At 46.9% G+C, this 22870-nt stretch overlaps 1 protein-coding gene across 1 annotated transcript; it reads right to left on the reverse strand.

Annotated features, from left to right (window-relative positions):
- Positions 1-818: 818 nt before the first annotated feature.
- dbh (dopamine beta-hydroxylase (dopamine beta-monooxygenase)) lies at positions 819-18211 on the reverse strand. Its single transcript, XM_061215620.1, has 12 exons — positions 17821-18211; positions 12825-12971; positions 11690-11947; positions 10260-10436; positions 6933-7035; positions 5919-6085; positions 5046-5189; positions 3487-3525; positions 3105-3164; positions 1892-2019; positions 1631-1790; positions 819-980 (listed from the first exon to the last, which is right to left on the reverse strand). The coding sequence occupies exons 1-12, from the start codon at positions 18142-18144 to the stop codon at positions 846-848; spliced, it is 1842 nt and encodes a 613-aa protein (XP_061071604.1). The 5' UTR covers positions 18145-18211; the 3' UTR covers positions 819-845.
- Between the last annotated feature and the right edge of the window lie 4659 nt (positions 18212-22870).

Below are 22870 nucleotides of genomic sequence, written 5' to 3' on the forward strand. Positions count from 1 at the left end.
GGGACTCTGGTACTGTGGGTGGGGACTCTGGTACTGTGGGTGGGACTCTGGTACTGTGGGTGGGACTCTGGTACTGTGGGTGGGGACTCTGGTACTGTGGGTGGGGACTCTGGTACTGTGGGTGGGACTCTGGTACTGTGGGTGGGACTCTGGTACTGTGGGTGGGACTCTGGTACTGTGGGTGGGACTCTGGTACTGTGGGTGGGGACTCTGGTACTGTGGGTGGGACTCTGGTACTGTGGGTGGGGACTCTGGTACTGTGGGTGGGGACTCATGTCATGTGGGTGGGACTCTGGTACTGTGGGTGGGGACTCTGGTACTGTGGGTGGGACTCTGGTACTGTGGGTGGGGACTCTGGTACTGTGGGTGGGGACTCTGGTACTGTGGGTGGGGACTCTGGTACTGTGGGTGGGACTCTGGTACTGTGGGTGGGACTCTGGTACTGTGGGTGGGGACTCTGGTACTGTGGGTGGGGACTCTGGTACTGTGGGTGGGACTCTGGTACTGTGGGTGGGACTCTGGTCCTGTGGGTGGGGACTCTGGTACTGTGGGTGGGACTCTGGTACTGTGGGTGGGACTCTGGTACTGTGGGTGGGGACTCTGGTACTGTGGGTGGGACTCTGGTACTGTGGGTGGGACTCTGGTACTGTGGGTGGGGACTCTGGTACTGTGGGTGGGACTCTGGTACTGTGGGTGGGACTCTGGTACTGTGGGTGGGACTCTGGTACTGTGGGTGGGGACTCTGGTACTGTGGGTGGGGACTCTGGTACTGTGGGTGGGGACTCTGGTACTGTGGGTGGGACTCTGGTACTGTGGGTGGGGACTCTGGTACTGTGGGTGGGGCCTCAGGCCCTGCTGTCAGGCCACACCTCGGTGGGCGAATCGGACCGGGCCGCAGGACCCCTGCCGCTCTCACAGGGGTACGGAGGCCTCTGGAGCTGAGACGTGACCTGGGGAAGCTCCTGCCTCTGCCAGTCCCCCTGCAGGAGACAGTGAAACACAGCCAGTGTTCAGACGCAGGCCAGAGCTACTGCTGGGTGCAGGTGCTGAGATCTCAAATCTCTCTTCCCCCCGGAGGTTAGAGCTGCACTAGCTTCCGCGATATAATGGGGAACAGAAAATTGACATATTTGATTGACATACATGCCCGCTGGTACACAAATTTAGCAAAGTCTTGTTTTCCGGGAAAGTTATGGAAAAACTTTGAAGTGAAAATACACAAGTGTTACAATTTGATAACCTTATTTTGAATATATACGTGTTCGTATGGAATCCCAGTCGGCCAGGGCCTCTGTGTGGAGTTTGCATGTTCTCCCCGTGTTTGTGTGGGTTTCCTCCAGGTATTCCAGTTTCGTCCCACAGTCCAAAGACATGCAGGTTAGGCTGATTGGAGAGTCTAAATTGCCCGTAGGTATGAATGTGTGAGTGAATGGTGTGTGTGCCCTGCGATGGACTGGTGACCTGTCCAGGGTGTATTCCTGCCTTTCGCCCAATGTATGCTGGGATAGGCTCCAGCCCCCCTGTTACCCTGTTCAGGATAAACGGGTTAAAATATGGATGGATGGATGGACGTGTTCGTATGGTTAAGAAGAATTGACCAGGGTCTGGGGCCAATGGCGAGGGAACTCACGGGAAACTGCATGGCTGTGGACTGGTTGCAGTGCATGGAGATGGGGGCGGTGTTGTACAGGGAGTTCAGCACCTCTGCGCTGAAGGTGTCCCAGGTCAGGGAGTAAAACCGCTCGGTCACGCTGGTCTGCCCACAGTCGCAGGGGTCCCGTCCCTGGAACCTGGCAGAGGGACGGACGGACGGATGGTTTTCACGGACGGTTTTCACCCCAAATAACGGGATATTCGCAGCGCGTGGGGCGCAGGCGGCGGGGCGGTTTACCGGTTGATGAAGCTGAAGTACTTCTGCAGGTACTCTGGGTCCACGTGGCTCTTGCACAGCTCCAGCTGAGTGCGGGGGTAGTAGTGCACATAGTTTACGCACATTTCCTCCTCGATGCCAAACCCCCCCTGTGGACAGATACGCCAGCGGCAGTGCCTGAGTTTCCTTGCGTTAGAATTGCTAGCGAATTAGCATTGTGTTGACAAAACACGGCACCGTCGGCAGTTCGCAACTCTCAGCTCAACTTAACACACAGTTAACTTCTCTAATGTGTTAGCCTTTTCTGAGCTGGGTGAACATGTTTCCCCCCGTGAATAAACCCAGCCTACATGTCGTCTGTAAACACGCCTGTATGCCTGTATGCTAAGCGCTTGCACCAGGCTAGCGTTAGCCTGTCCCCCGCCAGTGTCGGGAGGTTCACCAGCGGCCGCTCTCGTTTCTTTGTGACCTTTACATCTGCTTATTGGATTAAAGAGATTGCAGAGCGTCTGCATGATGTGTTTATTGGATTAAAAAGATTACAGAGCGTCTGCACGACTTCCTTACTTCGGGGAAAAACGGGAGTAGTGACTAATAAAACATAATTCAGTTTCTTTTTTAAACTGTTATTTAACAGAAAGCAGTTATTTTAGTTGACCATTGCTGATAATGTCAATGTGGATGCGTACTGGCATTGTCTGTCAGCTTTGCTGGAGCTGTGTGTCTGTGTGCGTGTGAGTGTGCACGCGCCCGTGTGTGTGTTGTGCACAGAAGCTTAGCTGGAGCTGTATGTCTGAGGGTCTCAGCTGGTATGTGCTCTGTCTCCATGGTCTGTAATCTCTGCACTCCAAGGATGTGTACTGGCATTGTTTGTCGTGTGAGTGTTTGTCAGTGTGCCTCTGCATGTATGTGCGTGTCTGCATATGTGTATGTATGTGTGTCTCTGCGTGCACTTGTGTGTGCATGAGTGCATCCGTGTATGAGCATGGGTCTGTGTGTGTGTGTGTGTGTGTGAGTGAGTGAGTGAGTGTGTGTGTGTCTCCATGGTCTGTAATCTCTGCACTCTCATGGATGTGCTTTCACTCAACACAGCTGTCAGCCTCCTCTCTCTAATGCTCCTTTCAGAGTGTTGGGAGTGGGGAACATGTGCAGTCATTAAACATGGGGGATAAACAGAAACGTGTGTGCGTGTGCGAGGGGTGTGTGCATGTATGTGTACGCTCAGGGGACTCACCACAGTGGCTGTTTTCCTGTCCTCAGTGTTGTACACACATCTGGTCAGAAGGACATCACCCTGTGCCATGAACAGTTATCAGTGAATATGGCATACAATTAGGACGGCCTATAGGCCAATGCCTCACCACTGCAGTGTTGTATTTATTTTTACTTTGGATGGTAGAGCTTTTTCTCAAAGGTCAGTCACTGTCGTCAACATTACAATCAGTGTATTGCACTGGTGCGCTGAAAGGCATACTGACACTAAAAAGGACAGTGGTAACGGCTTGTTTGCTTGTTTACCATTGTTTACCATTGCTGCAGTGACTGCAGTTTCTAATTGGGTCAGTGCTTCTATGTCTCCTCCTGCTACCACAGGTCATTGGAAAGTGGCTACTTACAGGTAACACGTTCACCATCTTCTTTAGTGTCCGGATTATCTGAGGACGAAAGCAAAGGCATGTTTTCCACCGTTGTAGGAGCCTGTGGCAGCCCACACGAAGGACTGTCTCCTGGTGAATCAGTCAAGCTTATGGAGGTAGATGAGTGTGTGTGGAGCTCTGTTTGCAGGGCCGGTCTGAGTTATTTACAGGCTCTGTGATGCAGGCGAGCCAGGTTTATACCCAGCAGGACTCCTGGTGTTTGTGTCTCATTTACTTTGAGTCATTTATAATCAGACTGCAATCATTTGCAATCACACTGCAACAAATTGCACCAGCACTCAATTTGAGAAAAAATAGAAAAATTATAGCCTGAGCACTTCATATTTGCTAATGAGTATGTGAGCAGGTGCACATGAGACACGTTGCTTGTGGCATACTGCATACTGCCTTAACAGGGCTTTTGTCTCATAATACGTTTTTATTTTTTTGTTTTTTTTAAGTCGAAAATATTAGCTTGTTACTAAGTTACTGTTTGCAGGAAAAGTCACATTTTCTTACGCCATTGGCACATCTTGAAATGACAAACCTCATTAGCAACATTAAATTTTTTTATTAAGAAACAATTTTCTAATTTAGCGAATTTTGTCGTACATGTTGTCAGACCAAGGCAGGAGGTGTGTGTTACGTGACAGGTGTATGTGTTCCTGGGTAGAGGCAGGGGCTGTGTGTTACCTGTGAGAGGTGTGTGGTACCTGGTAGTGGGTGCTGAAGTGTTACCTGTGAGAGGTGTGTGTGTTACCTGTGAGAGGCAGGAGGTGTGTGTGGTACCTGAGAGGTGTGTGTGGTACCTGTGAGAGGTGTGTGTGGTACCTGAGAGGTGTGTGGTACCTGGTAGTGGGTGCTGAAGTGGTACCTGTGAGAGGTGTATGTGTATCTGTGAGAGGTGTGTGTGGTACCTGTGAGAGGTGTGTGGTACCTGTGAGAGGTGTGTGGTACCTGTGAGAGGTGTGTGGTACCTGGTAGTGGGTGCTGATGTGGTACCTGTGAGAGGTGTGTGTGGTACCTGAGAGGTGTGTGGTACCTGGTAGTGGGTGCTGAAGTGGTACCTGTGAGAGGTGTATGTGGTACTTGAGAGGTGTGTGTGGTACCTGAGAGGTGTGTGGTACCTGAGAGGTGTGTGGTACCTGGTAGTGGGTGTGGTACCTGAGAGGTGTGTGGTACCTGGTAGTGTGTGTGGTACCTGAGAGGTGTGTGGTACCTGAGAGGTGTGTGGTACCTGGTAGTGGGTGTGGTACCTGAGAGGTGTGTGGTACCTGGTAGTGGGTGTGGTACCTGAGAGGTGTGTGGTACCTGAGAGGTGTGTGGTACCTGGTAGTGGGTGTGGTACCTGAGAGGTGTGTGGTACCTGGTAGTGGGTGTGGTACCTGAGAGGTGTGTGGTACCTGAGAGGTGTGTGGTACCTGGTAGTGGGTGTGGTACCTGAGAGGTGTGTGGTACCTGGTAGTGGGTGTGGTACCTGAGAGGTGTGTGGTACCTGAGAGGTGTGTGGTACCTGGTAGTGGGTGTTGAAGTGGTACCTGGTAGTGGGTGCTGAAGTGTTTGTCCTCCTGCACGACCTCCACCTCCCGACCCCCTCTCAGCAGCACGGTCCGCACGCCACGCCCTGCCAGGTGTGTGTGCAGCTGGGACGCGAAGATGAAGATCCCCCCGCGAGGCAGGGCCTGGGGCAGGGGCAGGGGCAGAGGGTTGGGCACATCATTCCTGTACTGTATGTAACAGGCAGCTCTTCCGGCCTACTGTAATAGCACTGAAGAGAGCGTTTTTACTCGTCCTGTACGAGCATTACTGCTGTTAACCTCGGCCTACAGTGTTATGCAGTGTTCACATGGATCACGGTAGGCCCTAGACAGCAGAACCACGCTTTTGGGATGGTATGGGGAAAACGGGCAGGACGCCATGACAACAAATAAAAGATATGTTTCTCTGGTGATGTTACTCATTAATTACCCTACACTATAATACAGACAGTTACCAACATAGATTGGAAAACGAGCATTGCGTTTGTATAGCTCTTTATGCTATAATATTTTTTGTGTTCCATTTCATTTGTTGTGTTGTGTTTTGTCACATCCTGTTTGATATTTTGTTGACTGTAACAGTAAAAATTAAATGATTTTAAACTTAGGCGGTAGTGCTGTCTGCCGGAGCCATGGGTAATGTTCTTTGTCGTCCTAATCACATTTTACCCTTGTGCTCTTGTCCAGTATTATCCGGTTTGTCGTCTTCCGTCTACCGTGAAGAACATGAACGCAGCATGAGTGCCACTCGTGCGTCTGATCTCTGAATGGATGTTGCTGATTTTCAGTTCTTAACTCGATGCCTCTCGAGCAGTTTGGAGGAGTGAGGAGTGCTCCTGCTCCAGGGTTGGGAATGGTAGCAGGGGTACTCACAGTCTGGGTACACTTGGCAGTGCAGTATCCTGTCAGCTCAAAGTGTGCTTCCCTGGGTGGGATGGCCATGATGGGGGTGTAGACCAGGCCCAGCTCCATGATCCCTGCGTCGTACTTCCTCAGAGTGGGCGTGTAGTACAGACGGATCCCGGACGTGTCCCGGCGACCTGGAGGATATCCGCAGAGTTGCGTGGAGGAGGTGTAGGTTATAGAGGGGGAAACATATACGTGAAGACTGTGACCTGTAGGATTCATGTTCAACACATGTGCAATGTGGTACCCCAGATAAGTGTAATTGGCTTTGTGATCAGCGGGCACTTTATTAGGTAGACCTGTACACCAGCTTGCAAATATTTATTCAACAAAATGCATAAAAGCTTGCAGGCATGGTCTAGAGCAGAGGTGCCCAATCTTATCCGAAAAGGGCCGGCGTGGGTGCAGGTTTTTGTTTTAACCCAGCAGTAACACACCTGATTATACTAATGAACTAATCGTGGTCTTTAATCAAGACCTTGATGAGTAGAATCAGCTGTCTTAGTACTGTGCTAAAACAACAACCTGCACACACACCGGCCCTTTCTGGATAAGATTGGATACCCCTGGTCTAGAGGTTCAGCTGTTTTTCAGACCAGAGTGACTTTGACCATGGAATGGTGCCAGACAGGGTGGTTTGTGTATCTCAGAAACTGCTGTCCCCTGGGATTCCGAGTTTGCAGGGATTTGTGCAAAAAACAAGTAGCAGTTCTGCGGGCAAAAATGCCTTGTTAATGGGAGAGGAAAGTGGAGAATGGCCAGACTGGTCAAAGCTGACCAGAACATGACAGTAACATAAATAACCATGCATTACAACAGTGGTATGCAGTAGAGCATCTCTGAACACACAATGTATCATAACTCTTAAGTGGATAGGCTACAGCAGTGGAAGTCTAACAAATAAGTCCTAATACCTAATAAAGTGCTCAGTGACTGTATTTGTACGCACTTCATGGAAAGCGTTTGCATTCGCCACAGTACCTGCGATGAGCAGTGGGTTGTGATAGTGCACCTCAAGGCGAAGGAATCTGGAGGACCCTGGACCCCCGAAAGGCAGTCCGGCGTCAGGAGGGTAGTAGAAAGCCTGCCAACACAGACCCACACTTAAACTGTGCGACTGCCATGATTGGTCATGGGACCACACCGAGTGAGTCATCGTCACTGAAGGGAGAGACATCACAGAAGAGACGCTTCGGGCGAAAACGGGTGGCAGTCAGCCAGTCTGCCTATGGAGTGTACGTAATGTGTGCATGGATATGAGTGTGGGTGTGTGTGTGTGTGTGCGTGTGTGTGTGTCCGGCTATCCACTGAGCTATGAAAATGTTGATGCTTATACATTAAGAGCAGTTGAGTTAAAACAGTGGATGAGAGTCGCTGTAAACATTACGATCTCCGTTTACTGGCTCTGCCCTGAACATTTAAATGACTCTGCCCATGGCAGGAGGGGGATACGCTCTATAATTCCCTTCCAGTCCATAAATTACTGTACTGGAGGTTCCTTTCTGAGGCAAGGCGCAGTGGCTATTTCTGCTCCAGCACCTTTAGAATGTCTTTCATGGAGATGAAACGGTGCGTGTTGTTAGTGGATAGGTCCCAGTCAACGCTGCTCACCCACCTAGCGTTCTCCTGACAGCTGGCGCTGTGGCAGAAATCAGGAGAGGGGTTACATAACTGTTCCCCTCCGAGCTCCATACTCATGGCTTAATCATCCCCACATTCCTCTTCAAATTTAAGAACAATAAAACATGAAAAATGCATTAAGATTTCCCACCTAATCTTGTCTCTTCAGTTATGTTTGCCACCCAGCTCAACACATGATTTAATTTGCTCTGCTGTTTTGCTAATCCAATTGGTGTCCCCCCCTGTTTAGCACAAGTTCTTGGCTGTGATCCTCATCCATCAAGACGCCTCTGCTGCGCACAGCCTGTTCGCATCTATACTAAGGCTGGCAGGCGTCGTGTGAAAAATAGACTGCCTCTGAGAACAGGACTCTGCTCCTGATTGGATTCGTCATCATCGTTTTTTTTGTTTTTCCAGTGTGTTTGTTGTCTCATTGCTCTTGAGGATTGATGTATTTATTTAGTCTGGTGGTGGGAACTAGAAAAAGTATTTTGCGGTAAAAGATGGAACCCAAGGCCTGAGGAAACTTATAAACACAGAAGGCTATCTCGTCTGCAGACGATGGTTCTTCCTGAACCCTGCGTTGATTCCATGTTAATGTGAATATAATTGGCAGTAAGTGGGGAACAGTCGTAATTGTTTTGGATTCATATACTTTTATAGGCTTCACTGTTATATTGAACCTATGAAATACTCTCAAAAAGTTAAAACCCTGAAAAAAACAAAAAACAGCTCAAGCTAGGTTTTGAAACAGCTGGTAGCTGGGTGACCAGTTTGACCAGCTCCACACTGAACATGGTTTGATCAGCTGAAGCGTTGTATTTCAAGCTGGCCATAGCTGGATTTTGCATCACAAAACCCCTCCTTCTGGTCTTCTTGGTTGGCTCAATTGCACCAGGCGAGATCAATTGAGCACAGAAAAGTATTTGAATGCAGAATACATGTCATGTCATTTGGCTGACGCTTTTATCCAAAGCGACTTAGAGTTGATTAGACTAAGCAGGAGACAATCCTCTTAGTCTAATCCGCTGTGCGTAGCTTATTGTGGGTATACCGGGGATTGAACAACCAACCTTGCGGGTCCCAGTCATGTACCTTTAACCACTACACTACAGGCCGTCCTTTTCGGCCCAGGTCTGGTGGGGAAGTGTATTGTATATACTCGTGAGGAGCTCTGTGAGTGTGGGTATGTGTGTGAGGAGCTCCATCAGCAGTGCGAGTGTGGGTATGTGTGTGAGGAGCTCTGTGAGTGTGGGTATGTGTGTGAGGAGCTCCATCAGCAGTGTGAGTGTGGGTATGTGTGTGAGGAGCTCCATCAGCAGTGTGAGTGTGGGTATGTGTGTGAGGAGCTCTGTGAGTGTGGGTATGTGTGTGAGGAGCTCTGAGGAGCTCTGTGAGTGTGGGTATGTGTGTGAGGAGCTCTGAGGAGCTCTATGAGTGTGGATATGTGTGTGAGGAGCTCTGAGGAGCTCTGTGAGTGTGGGTATGTGTGTGAGGAGCTCTGAGGAGCTCTGTGAGTGTGGGTATGTGTGTGAAGAGCTCCATCAGCAGTGTGAGTGTGGGTATGTGTGTGAGGAGCTCTGAGTGTGGGTATGTGTGTGAGGAGCTCTGTGAGTGTGGGTATGTGTGTGAGGAGCTCCATCAGCAGTGTGAGTGTGGGTATGTGTGTGAGGAGCTCTGTGAGTGTGGGTATGTGTGTGAGGAGCTCTGTGAGTGTGGGTATGTGTGTGAGGAGCTCTGAGGAGCTCTGTGAGTGTGGGTATGTGTGTGAGGAGCTCTGTGAGTGTGGGTATGTGTGTGAGGAGCTCTGAGAGTGTGGGTATGTGTGTGAGGAGCTCCATCAGCAGTGTGAGAGTGGGTATGTGTGTGAGGAGCTTTGTGAGTGTGGGTATGTGTGTGAGGAGCTTTGTGAGTGTGGGTATGTGTGTGAGGAGCTTTGTGAGAGTGGGTATGTGTGTGAGGAGCTTTGTGAGAGTGGGTATGTGTGTGAGGAGCTTTGTGAGAGTGGGTATGTGTGTGAGGAGCTCTGTGAGTGTGGGTATGTGTGTGAGGAGCTCTGTGAGGAGCTCTGTGAGTGTGGGTATGTGTGTGAGGAGCTCTGTGAGGAGCTCTGTGAGTAGCTTTGTGAGTGTGGGTATGTGTGTGAGGAGCTCTGTGAGTGTGGGTATGTGTGTGAGGAGCTTTGTGAGTGTGGGTATGTGTGTGAGGAGCTCTGTGAGTGTGGGTATGTGTGTGAGGAGCTCTGTGAGTGTGGGTATGTGTGTGAGGAGCTCCATCAGCAGTGTGAGAGTGGGTATGTGTGTGAGGAGCTTTGTGAGAGTGGGTATGTGTGTGAGGAGCTTTGTGAGTGTGGGTATGTGTGTGAGGAGCTCCATCAGCAGTGTGAGTGTGGGTATATGTGTGAGGAGCTCTGTGAGTGTGGGTATGTGTGTGAGGAGCTCTGTGAGTGTGGGTATGTGTGTGAGGAACTCTGTGAGGAGCTCTGTGAGTGTGGGTATGTGTGTGAGGAGCTCTGTGAGTGTGGGTATGTGTGTGAGGAGCTCTGTGAGAGTGGGTATGTGTGTGAGGAGCTCTGTGAGAGTGGGTATGTGTGTGAGGAGCTCTGTGAGAGTGGGTATGTGTGTGAGGAGCTCTGTGAGTGTGGGTATGTGTGTGAGGAGCTCTGTGAGAGTGGGTATGTGTGTTTACCTCTGCCCCCATGGCCCAGGCAGCCAGCACATGGCGGCAGTAGTTGAGGTTCCTGGGCTTCATTTTGGAGTCGCAGGCACCGCTGTACTGGGGCACCGTCTCCAGCTGAGGGGCGCACTCAAACACCTCCATGTGGTGGACAATCGCCTCATTGCCTGGGGTGATTACAGCCTCGTACTGAGGAGACACAGTTCAGCTTTTACTCTCAATGAGGAAGTCACCATGGTCACCAACATGGTCTCCACACTTTCAATCAGGGTGCTAGTTTTACATTACATTACATTATTGGCATTTGGCAGACGCTCTTATCCAGAGCGACATACAGTTGATTAGACTAAGCAGGAGACAATCCTCCCCTGGATCAATGCAGGGTTAAGGGCCTTGTTCAAGGGCCCAACGGCTGGGCGGATTTTATTGTGGCTACACCGGGATTAGAACCACCGACCTTGCGTGTCCCAGTCAATTACCTTAACCACTACGCTACAGGCCGCCCTAGTTTGTGTATTGATATAATTTATTAAAAAGCACTTTGTGCAGAAAAGAAACGTTGCCATTGTTTTTCTTATGTCATTTCATTTGACATAAATGTACACGTTTTCTTCACTCGGTGTATGCAAATTCTCCACTGTAGCATGTCTGTTTTCTGCATTTTAATGGCCTTTGTGACAGCCCTGTGGGCCGCCCCCCACTCTGTATTTTCCCAGATTCTCCACCATATGTCCCGACGCAGGCTGTCACTGGATGGAGGGGGAGGCGAGGCGTTACCGAATGGCTCAGCTTGCCTCACATATCCAACATATTTTTCACATATTTCTTTTTCAGTTCTCAAAACATTCCCGGATAATCCTTTCCAAATTTGACAGTTTGAGTTTTCTGGATGCCCTTTGAGCATTATTCTTGAGTCTCCTCAAAAGAGACTTTGCAGGAATGGTCTGAGAACGGTTGTCTCCTTGCAGAGCTACTGGGTCTGATGGTTTTTGTTTTAACCTTAAAATCAGCACCCTGTTGAGATCCAGATAACCAGGTGAGGTGAGTTACCTGTGTAATCAACTGCTCTCATGTAATAATTAAGTGCAGAGTAACAACAAAAGAGTAAAAAACTGTAAGAACATTAGGTTATTGACATGTATCCTATGTGTTTGTCATGACTAAATGCTAACCATCCTGGAATGTTCCCAGTATGTTTGCATGTACAGTAACATTTGGTAAAAACCTGGAACAATAAATACATTCTCATACTAGAAAGTATGCTCATAAGATTATCCCACAACATTATTTCACAGTCTAATGGGATTCTAACTGGAATTTTCTTGAAAGGGTTTCTGAGAAATGAAAGAAATGTGGTCCAGATTTTTGATGCTTTGTTATTTCTGAATGTATGAGTCAAAAGACAACCAGAATTCATCCTGAAATGTAAACGGGGGGGCTACCATGACGATGTGGTTCTTGGGCAGGTCCCGAGGCAGCTGGTAAACATGACACCAGTAAGTGGTCTCCTGTTCGGGGATGGTGACCGACGGGGCCAGGACTTCCAGGGTCCGCACGTCCTTGGGCAGCGAGACGGAGGGGACCGCCGGCCGGAGGAGAAGGACTCGCTGCACTCCAGAGCGCACCAGGGAACGGTTCAGTTGCTGGAGTGAGGTCAGTGGCTTGTCCAGTATCCCGTAAATCAGATGAACTGTGCCCTCCTGCACAACACACAACGTTAGAGACACCCTCCTACACAACACACAACGTTAGAGACACCCTCCTACACAACACACAACGTTAGAGACGCCCTCCTACACTACACGCAACGTTAGAGACGCCCTCCTACACAACACGCAACGTTAGAGACACCCTCCTACACAACACGCAACGTTAGAGACACCCTCCTACACAACACGCAACGTTAGAGACGCCCTCCTACACTACATGCAACGTTAGAGACGCCCTCCTACACAACACGCAACGTTGGAGACGCCCTCCTACACAACACGCAACGTTAGAGACGCCCTCCTACACAATACGCAACGTTAGAGACACCCTCCTACACAACACGCAACGTTAGAGACGCCCTCCTACACTACACGCAACGTTAGAGACGCCCTCCTACACAACACGCAACGTTGGAGACGCCCTCCTACACAACACGCAACGTTAGAGACGCCCTCCTACACAACACGCAACGTTAGAGACGCCCTCCTACACAACACGCAACGTTGGAGACACGGTGACACAACGTGCAGTGTGGTGACACAACTTGCAGTGGTAACACAACGTGCAGTGTGGTAACACAACGTGCAGTGTGGTAACACAACGTGCAGTGTGGTAACACAGCGTGCAGTGTGGTAACACAGCGTGCAGTGTGGTAACACAACGTGCAGTGGTAACACAACGTGCAGTGTGGTAACACAACGTGCAGTGTGGTGACACAACGTGCAGTGTGGTGACACAACGTGCAGTGTGGTAACACAACGTGCAGTGTGGTAACACAACGTGCAGTGGTAACACAATGTGCAGAGTGGTAACACAACGGGTTGAGCAGGCGAGTGAGACTGTAAGTTGTTTGTGTTGATAGTGTACCTCGATGACGTAGTCTCTGGGGTCGCAGGTGCTGAAGGGCCTCTTGAAGAGGAGGAAGAATCCGTCCGGCGTGTGTCGGGCCTCGATCAGCTGGTAGTCCTGCTGGCTGTCCAGGGTCACATGACCAGTGCTGTCAATCCAGGCGTCCTGAACACAAATGCACATTCCGCATCAGACTCTTGAAACACTATAATCTACAATACTGGCCTATAATATGCTTCAGTCTGCAACTTTACAAGTGAGAGGTTAAGGGACCAATTAATATGAACATTAGTAAAGTGAATTTATTTTCTCTTAAATTCACTAACTAATGTAGAAAGGGTGAGGTGTTTTTATTAATTTAATTTAATTGGAAGACACATTTACCCATGGTAACATTAAGTAGAATAATATTACCATGACAACTTGCATTCAAATTTATATCACAGGAATACGAACACAGTTTCTGAAATTCCAGTGCAGTAGAGTCTGCACCCTACCTGGCAAACATCCCAAATATGAGCCTTCTTTAGCTATACTCAGCTGTATACTGTATAATGTCTACATGACCGTTATATCATAATTACATGAATTCACCTTGCAAACACTCTTGTTCAGATTGACTTACAAAGCTATTATAAACATATTTTTAAAATATTAGTGTGTATTAGTGTAAAAAATTGTGCACCAAGAATATCATATTTTATCATCATATGTGAAGTTAATGGAACTAACTAACAATAATTATTGCAAACAACAGTAAATGCCAGCTAACCTATCTTTGCGCATCTGTACCTCCACATTGCTCTCAGAGAAGGAAATGAGAATAGCTAAAGGGGCTCAGTGGTGCGGCAGGTCCTCAGTCTGCTTCAGGATACGGACAGGGTCTCTGTTGCCCTGGCGACTGTGGGAACATCACTCCACCACCAGGGGGCGTGGGAAGGGCAGGCATCCAGGAGGGGAGGGGGCAGTGTTAGGCTAATGGCGATCCTTAGGAGCAACGGTCCCTTGCCAAGCGGTACTATGGTCCATTATGGTCATTTATAAGATGCATTAGGCTTTTTTGGTAGGAGCTGCTGTGGTCAGACACAGGGTGCTAAGCATAGGACATGTCCAGGTTGTATAATCAGTGAAATCCAATAATGAAATGGTATAATCTAAGGTGAAACTCAAACGGGCTAGCTTTTAGTGTTGGGAGCAGGTAGGTCACTCCAGCACTGGGGGGGTAGTGGGGGTGGAAGAGAGGCATGCTCAGGTGCTTCCACAGTGGAAAAGTGTATTAGTTAGAAAAGGGGGAAAGGGGAGGCAAGGGGTAGGTGAAGCAGTTTGTGGCAGCAGATGGCAGATCTAATCTCAACGCTCACGGTCCGGGAAAGTTGCCCTTTCAGCTGTAACCCTCCCTCCCTGGGGAATCTTAGGACATTCTATGTGTCTATGCTGTCCTATACATATATTTAATTTACAAGTATAAGCCTGGCTGTTAACAAGCAGTTAAGAATTAAACAAAGTTGAATATAGTTGAATTAATGGAATAGCTTATGGCACTTAATTCTCGACATGTGTAGTTTCCTTATCGCCATAGCTGCTTGCAAAGACAATAATGTCAGTGTTCTATATAGGTATGAAGCAATATCTATGTGCTTCCCCGTATGCCAATGCATATTTGAGTGACATTATAAATAGTTCATCCGGTTTTTGGTGGTCAAAATGAAGGTCATGGCTCAGGCAGTAAGAGCAGTCCTCTGGCAGTCGGAGGGTTGCCGGTTCGATCCCCCGCCCGGGCTGTGTCGAAGTGTCCCTGAGCAAGACACCTAACCCCTAAATGCTCCTGATGAGCTGGTCGGTGCCTTGCATGACAGGCAATCGCCGTTGGTGTGTGAGTGTGTGTGTGAATGGGTGAATGAGAAGCATCAATTGTACAGCGCTTTGGATAAAGGCGCTATATAAATGCCAACCATTTTTATATGGAAAGCTTTATTAACGCACTACTAGAGAGCATTAGAGAGAGCACGTGAAACCATTCTGTATTAAGGTTTACAGTGGGGAGGATAATCCTCGGATTACCAGCGCCCTGGCTGCGAGAACAGCCTTCACAAATCATTATTTTAATAGCTTTTATTTGTGGTTAATTTGGGAAATTGATTGCATTGACCTCAGTGTTTTGTGTAGGAATGATTGGCAGTGATGTAGCTGCCCGTATGTCCCAGGTGGATAGTCCCTTGGGCCAGTTCAGTAGTTCAGCCCGGCTGTTGGGATCAGTATGCTGCTGTGTAAATGCTGATGGATAGTATTACTGAACACTGTCAGGACTGCTGTAACAGCCCAGGACTAAGTGTATGGGTCCATGGCACGCAGCTGTAAACTCTCCGGAGAGCCGCTTTGTCTGGATGAATCAGGTTCTGTTGGAGCCTTCAGACTAGGGCACAGGGGCACAAGGACACATACAGTGCTGTTGCTCTGACAGGGGAACTCCCTGGCTTTTAGGGGACTTAGTTTGTTCCCTCGCAGATTTTCTCCTGGGTGCACGAGAGCCCAAAGCCATTCAAGATTCATTTCAAGTGAGGAGTAGCAAATGGTCAGGAGTAAAAACAGATGCATAATGCATGTTTGAACACCCTGGGGCAAGTCGTGAAATATTCAGCAGGAAAAAAAAAAAACTTTGGGGGAGCTGCCTTCGGTTTTGGCTCGGGACGTTTGTTTCTCTTCTCAGACTTGGGCAGGAGGCCCGTGATTTTGAGGGGAATCAGGATGAACACTGTGTGTGTGTGTGTGTGTGTGTGTGTGTGTATATGTGTGTGTATATGTGTGTGTATATGTGTGTGTGTGTGTGTGTGTGTGTGTGTGTGTGTGTATGTGTGTGTATATGTGTGTGTGTGTGTGTGTGTGTGTGTGTGTGTGTGTGTGTGTGTGTGTGTTTTTTTTTAAATTTGCCAATGCTGGTATAACCACAATATTATATTATCCCCCTCAAAATGAATGGCTTGGATGTTCAAGCCATTGATGGTATATTTCTGGAAAAATCATTCAATAGCAAAAGTCTGGCAGCAGTGTTACCAGTTAAAAATCTATTTAATTAAAGGGGAAGACCGCTTAAATCCTGTTGGCATGGCATGGCCATTAGATAATGTGTTATTGCTATTATTCTGCTATTATTCTGCTATTATTCTGCATGACAGTGGTTTGAAAGAAGAAAAAAAAAAACAGTGAAATCTTGTGAATTTTTAAAGGCAAATCCTTGAAACAGATACCTTAATTGCATTTTTGTGTTTGTTGATCATTGATTTTTGTTTGTGGCATTTGAATGTCACCGTCTCTGCACTTATTATGCTTTCCCCAACTGTCGCCCATAACCTTCATCTCCCCTTGTGCCACAGAAACAGGGCTTTCTATTTAAAAGTGCTCCTTCAGATTAAAACGTGATTAATTGATGTTGCAAACGTGGTCCGTGGTTCTTCTTCTTTATGTTCACAGTGCTTGTACATTCACCGTGCTCATATTTCATAATGTGCCATGTCATAATATGTCCGATATATTCATTTATTTACTTAAGGCAACCAAATCCCTGTTTTATCAATATTATATTAATGTTACATTTATATGATGTGTAAATCTCATTTTAAATGGGTTTTAAAAGGGTATGAAAGCCATTTGTCAATGTAGAATTTATTCAGCATTTATGAAACGACTCATTCTAACTGCTGCATATTCTCTCAAAAACCTTGGAAGCTGGATTTTTCTTTGGAAAATACATGTAGAGGCTTGGCGTGTTTTCTTTGTGCCTGGGCAGCTGCAGAGAGGCAGTATCCTCCAGTGAGGCTCTCTGACTGACAGTCCTGATGGGGCTAGCCACAACAGACGCATGTAGCACCCTATATAAATGCCTATCAGATTTTTGGTCCAGCTGTGTATGGGGAACATTATACAAGCTTTGTGTGTAGGGCTTCAGTATATAATATAAAAAATCTAACATTGCAACCATTGGTAATTCTTATAATATATACTAAATTTAGAGTATCCTTGGCTGGTAATTATGTATATTATGTCCATTTTCAGTTGGTATGCCTTAGAAATTACAATGTGGTTCCGAAATAGATCCTTCAGTGTCTTGTAAGCTAAATTAGTTCCTAAATAAGGGGACCAAAAGAGTCCAATTTCAAGCCCAGTTGAACAGTACAGTACTTATCCGATGACTTCTGGAGTCTCATTAATGTTTTTCATGCAATACTGGGCAAGGAAGTGATGATTACAATCACTTAAATATTGTGTATAAGTATAAAGGATATGATGAAATATCATATTCTTGCGCTGTGTCGAACATCAAGAATGCTAAGAAACACAAAAGTTCCAGTTAGTCGTCATGTCTAACAGTCTCGTGATCATCCATTGCTCAGCCATCAATCGACAGCAATAAAATGGCATTTAACAAAAACTCAGCAGTTACTCAAAATCGGAACCACATTTTTAATGGTCTCAAAATATCATAACATGACATAACATAATGATGAGAACAAGCCAGCAATACTCGCCTTTTCCTCCCACTAAAGTGTACCTACTACTTAGTGTGCCTAAAGCTAGAAGGTATCTACCACCGTATCAAGCCTGGTCTTAAAAAACCCCAGTGTGTTTGCCTCCACCGAATGTCCTGGCAAGCTATTCCACACACAGTACTTCCTAATGTCTGTGCTGAATTGATTTGCCAATTTTTATTTATATCAATGGTCGGTATATTATCAGTGGCTGAAAATGTCATATCCCCTTTACCAGGCTATTCAGGCTATTGCTGCCACCCTGTCATGAGGTCTAGGTTTTCTAGCTTTCGCTGGACAGCTTTGTGCATATGAAATGGAGCTCATCTGGGTGTGAGACATGGAGAATGACGTGATACGACATGGCTGCCTATCTAAAACATTGCGACGTGGGTATAGTGTGAACTTCCCACCAGTAAAGTGTTCCCTTGGGGAATGGTTTCAGCAGCACAAGTCATATGCAAGCAAACAGAGGTGAAGTCGGCACTCACCCCAAAGTAGGACTTGTGTCCATCGTTCCAAAGGACGAGCAGGTCGGCATTGAGGAGCTCCCCGCGGTCAGACATGCCGAAAACGAGCCCCTCTTGCAGGTCCCTCACCTGCAGCTCCAGGTAGATCTCCTGCCGGGCGTAGCTGATGTTCCAGGACAGCTGCAGGTCCCCTTTAGGGTCCAGGGGGATGTGGTAGGGTAGGTGCGCCCCGTGGGAGCTGCCCGCTTGATAGGAAGCCACGAGGATCACCACCAGAGTGGCCAGCGTGGTCAGATACATCAGCGTCATGTCCTGCAGACTGAGGCTTCTGTTGAGTACCCTCATGTCCTCGGCCTTCCCCCTTTAAGCGTTATCGGCCTTGCTAATCTCCTCCCTCCTTATCTTTACTTATTCTTCTGGGGTTTCTTCCTCCTATGACTCTTTGTCTGGATATGGTCATCCCATCCTCTCTGCTTTTAAAAGCACTGGCACATGACCACTCATGCTCGGTCTAGCCTAACTGGATTACCTTTGTTGATGAAATTCGATTGTTTCTTTAGCCCTCTGGTCAGGTACTTTTTCGACATCTGCCAGTCTCTAATTGATCCAAATTGACCATGGACATTATCAATGGCAATTCAGACAGACTAAGTGAGTTTTATTGCCTATTTAATCTCTGCTAGATTTGGGGGCATAGACCAGAAGGGCACTTTGACTCCGTTAGAGGTAATGTTGTGAGGTACAAGTTTCTGTTAAACTGTGACTTGGCCACAAGAGGCATGTTTATACCACATCAATTTCCGTTTGCGATTTAGGCAGTGAAAATGATGGGGTTTTTTTTATTATTCTAACTAGAACATAAGCCATCCTACAGCACATGCAGAAAGAGAACAATATAACTGTGAAGGAACCATTTTGCAACTGTCCTTTGTGAGTGATTGTACACGAGTGCACACATTCAGAATGGTGTATGAATGAGGGAGAGGGACGGTTGTATCATAGTCACAATGGGCACCTGTGGTTTATACCCTTCAACCACAGAACCATATTACAATCAGCACAGATAATCCTTCAGAAAGCTGTTCCAGTTGTAATGTAGTTCTATGGTCTAGGAGTTAAAAGCTGAGGTGTAAACTCCCAGCTAAACACCCTGCAATGGACCCATTGAGACCTTTGAAATGAATAGCTATCCAACCTCGCAGTATCAGGAAAGTAGCTGCTTGGGAGAACTGTTGCAAGGTATAACTTTACCCTTCCCATAAGGATGGACATCCAGACTGATTAGTCAACAACATCTGATATTGTATAATGGTATATGTATTAAGTGTATTCTGAAAACATGAATTTCCCAAATGCAGGGGTGGGGATGATGTGCCATTTGACAGGTACAGTGTGTTGTATTTCACAGCTATCTGGGGAAGGTCCGTAGGATGACACCTTCAAGAAATGGTGAGAAAAGTGAGCAGTGATGATTTATGATATGAATTGAAAGCTTTCTCTCGGGGTAGGCTGTGCAGGCTTTCCAGTTGCTGATGCCTGTATTTTATGATACTCAAAATAAGAAAATCATGAGCCGCTTGTGTGTATCAATGTCCAATCAAAAGCAACAAATTGGTTTTCAATGACACTTATTTTCTTTTCCGTGATTGACAAGAGGGGCATTAATGAGATTATTAGAATTAATATGTCATCTCCTTATCTTGTGGGACTGACACGGCTGCGATATTCTTTAAATTAAATAAAAAGATTACATCCCAACATGTGACAAAGGAGACAAAAATATGCATTATACATGAGTGCTGATCAACTCCAAACTCTGAAAACCCATAATTTGTGTAAAGTGCTTTTTAGACCATAGCAGGATGAAACAGCTGCTTCCACAATATTATTTCTATGGGTCATAGGCATATGAACACACGCCTGCTCATACACATTCCAACTGGTTCGATTGTTACCAGGTCTACGAGAGGTTGAGGTTGGGCACGTTCCTTTAAAGGAGAAGTATAATAATAATAATAAATAATAATCACTACATATGGATTTATATAGATATTTGAAGAAGGTAAGTGAAATACAGAGCTTATATTCTGCAGAAAACTCTTGTTAAGAGATAAACCAGCCGTTCTGCCCTTTGTTTACTTCTGTTTTTATTTTTCAGTTTGCGAATAACCTTAAGTGGTTGTCTTGCGTTGTCTCAAATGACAAGCATTGATGCCGTCGTGTTTGTGGGAAAGGTTAGCTGCCTGTGGCCATGAGGGTGGGGGTTTTGGACAGTGAGGGATCTGTGGAGGGGGAGGGAGAGGAAGGTGGAGACGGTTGGGGTTACGGCGGGAGCAGCTGCTGGTTTGGGCAGGAGGCAGCCCAGCTAATGAAATGACGGCAGTCGCTGGAGGCGGCCGACAGGATTTATACCTTTTCCAAAGTGACAATGTGCCGGGTTTTACTGCCAGCCCCTGGGTCTGACACACTGCACCCTGATGGCGGCTCCGCTAATGCGCCAGGGACACAAAGAGCCCGGAATAAAAGAGGCAGGAAGAGAGGGGGAGAGAGAGAGAGAGGGAGAGGGAGAGGGAGAGGGAGAGAGAGAGGGAGAGGGAGAGGGAGAGAGAGAGGGAGAGAGAGAGGGAGAGAGAGATGGAGAGATAGAAAATTAGAAAGGAAGAGGAAGGCAGATAGTATTTTAAGAAGTGCTGTGTGTGTGTGTGTGTGTGTCTGTGTGTGTCTGTGTGTCTGTGTGTCTGTGCGTCTGTGCGCCTGCATGCATATGTGTGTGTTTGTGTGCCTGCCTGTGTGCGTGACTGTGTTTCTGTTTGTGTGTGTGTCAAGTAGGGTGGCAGCATACAGAGAAAGCAACACACACACACACACACACACACACACACAGACGGGCTGACAGACACACACACACGCACACAAAGTGCCTGAGGCTTACACTGACATTCTCCAGCCCAGAACATTAAGTCATTGTGCTAAATGCCTTCCCATCATCCCCAGCTCTGGCAAGCCAGGGTGGGGCTGGATCTGACGCTCTGAGGAACAGACCCTCCCCCCATGACACCCACCCCCCGCCCCCCACTCCTATTTCCATCCCTCTGTCAACTCCATCTCTGCACAGACTCCACAGGAAGTCACCGCAACAAAAAATGACAAACTCAACACCACCGGAGCGATGGGATAACGTTTTGTCGTTTCATTCTCATTGATTTGTCAGCATTGTGTAGACCTTGTCGGTTCTGATGCTGACTGTGGACTGTCTTTGTTTGAGTGCTGTCAGATGGTTTTGTGCGCTCTTTCATTAAGGTGAAAGGCTCAGGTCAGAGTGTCCATTTTAGTTGACAGTTTTTAGTGTGTTTCCAATGTTTTTTTCTTTCATAAGATGTGATCTGGGGCTTTTTCAAATTTTATCCACCACCCTACAATGCACCTGTACGCATTAATTAATATGCACAGCATAGAAAGCCTCTCTTAATCGGTGCTAAGAGAGCAAAATGACTGCAATTATGTGTGGGGGTTTCAGCAAAATTGACGGAAGATGACAAAAATAATTAGTTCAACAGAATAATAATAGAATGCTGTCACTTTCTCAGCTTGCAGTTTATTTTCTCTTAACAAACAGAGGTACAACCATGGTGCCGGTTGCTGCAGGTACATCATTGTAGAGTGGAAGGAAATCAAGATGCTCATCTTAACCCTCTTGTTGCCACTCTCACGTGGCCAAGACTGGTGGTAATGTACTAAAGAGACAGAAGAAGAAGAAGAAATAAAAAAATGTCTGTGTGCCTCTCGGTGCTCATGCATATTTCAAGGCCTTGTTGCTACAATACAGCGAAATCTCAGCCTCCTTTAATATTTGGACGTTTTAATAATTGATGCTATAAAAATCCAGTTTTCACTTTGCTCAGACTCTTTTCTTAGCTGCGCTTTGAGCGTGGGGGTAGAGCGAGGAGTGCGCGAGGGGAAATATACCGGGGACAGCTCAGGGTGAGGGTTTTTCAGGCACAAGAGCGGAAGAACAACTGTTCTGAAACGACACAAAGTGTGGGAAGCGAGTCATACCACAGGACAGACTCCTGCAATAAGACAGCAGTAAAGGTCACTGTTAAACCCTTAATCACGATTGACAATAACTGGAATTAGTGTCCTTATGCATCGACAGATTATTTTAGCATTAGAAAAATGTATGGCTTTGCAGAGAAAACTATCTATGTTGTCGTCTGCATGATGTCTTCAATGTTCAGACAATTCCTGAGATAAAGTGTAAGCGAATTCAGACAGTCTGCTTGGGTTCTTTTGGTTCAGGGCCCTGTTTCACAAAGCAGGATTGCTGAATTACCTGGATAACTGCACCAAGTCAAACCTGGAACCCTCATAAAACTGAAACATGAAGTAAAAAGAGCTGTGCAGTTATCCAGCTATCTTTATAATCCTGCTTTGTGAAATGCCTCCCGAGGTTAATCCCATTCCAATGGGTTTGCTGCCATGGTAAATATACCATCTGCAGTGGCTGGCTTTCTCCTCATCAGTCAATGTTAACTGCTTTTTTGAGTGTTCTTTCTACTCCTAAATATTGCTTCTTCAAATTACCACTGATACAGCCTATTCTTTTAAGAAGGACCATTCCCATTATTTATTAATTTACACATTCATGCATTCACTCATTCGTTCATTGCTTTAGACTTCTGATCAGACTTTGGTCATCTGCTTCATCTTCAATGCTGCCTGCCTCTCCCATCCTATACCTCCCTAGAGACCTCTTCATCTTCCCAACACAGTCCCCACCCTCTTCCTCCTACATCCACCATTTGTGTCCTTGCCCCTAAGATGGCCTTTTGAAAAATCACCTCTCCAGAACACAAATAACAAGTACGAGTGATAAGAGCTAAGAGAACAAATGGAGAAAATGAATAGCAATATTAAACGCCTTTGAAAATATTATCGTTAATATTCACAATTGGTGTACCCTCGGTATTCCTATTAGCCGCATCTCTGTAACGTGCAGAGACGTTACAGACTGTATATTGTAGGTAAACTGTGACCACCCGCTCGCGCATGGAAGTAATTCATCACTGCC

This window comes from Conger conger, chromosome 12 (genome assembly GCF_963514075.1).
Source record: "Conger conger chromosome 12, fConCon1.1, whole genome shotgun sequence".
NCBI classification, from domain to species: Eukaryota; Metazoa; Chordata; class Actinopteri; order Anguilliformes; family Congridae; genus Conger; species Conger conger.

What these genes read in the sequence shown, in the direction of transcription:
- dbh (XM_061215620.1), bottom strand. Translation starts at nt 18,144, where the DNA reads ATGAGGGTACTCAACAGAAGCCTCAGTCTGCAGGACATGACGCTGATG. An exon ending in GACACAAGTCCTACTTTGGG is followed by an intron (nt 12,972 to 17,820) that starts GTGAGTGCCGAC and finishes ATTTGTGTTCAG; the next exon opens with GACGCCTGGATTGACAGCAC. An exon ending in CTGCCAAGTGTACCCAGACT is followed by an intron (nt 5,190 to 5,918) that starts GTGAGTACCCCT and finishes CCCCTGCCCCAG; the next exon opens with GCCCTGCCTCGCGGGGGGAT.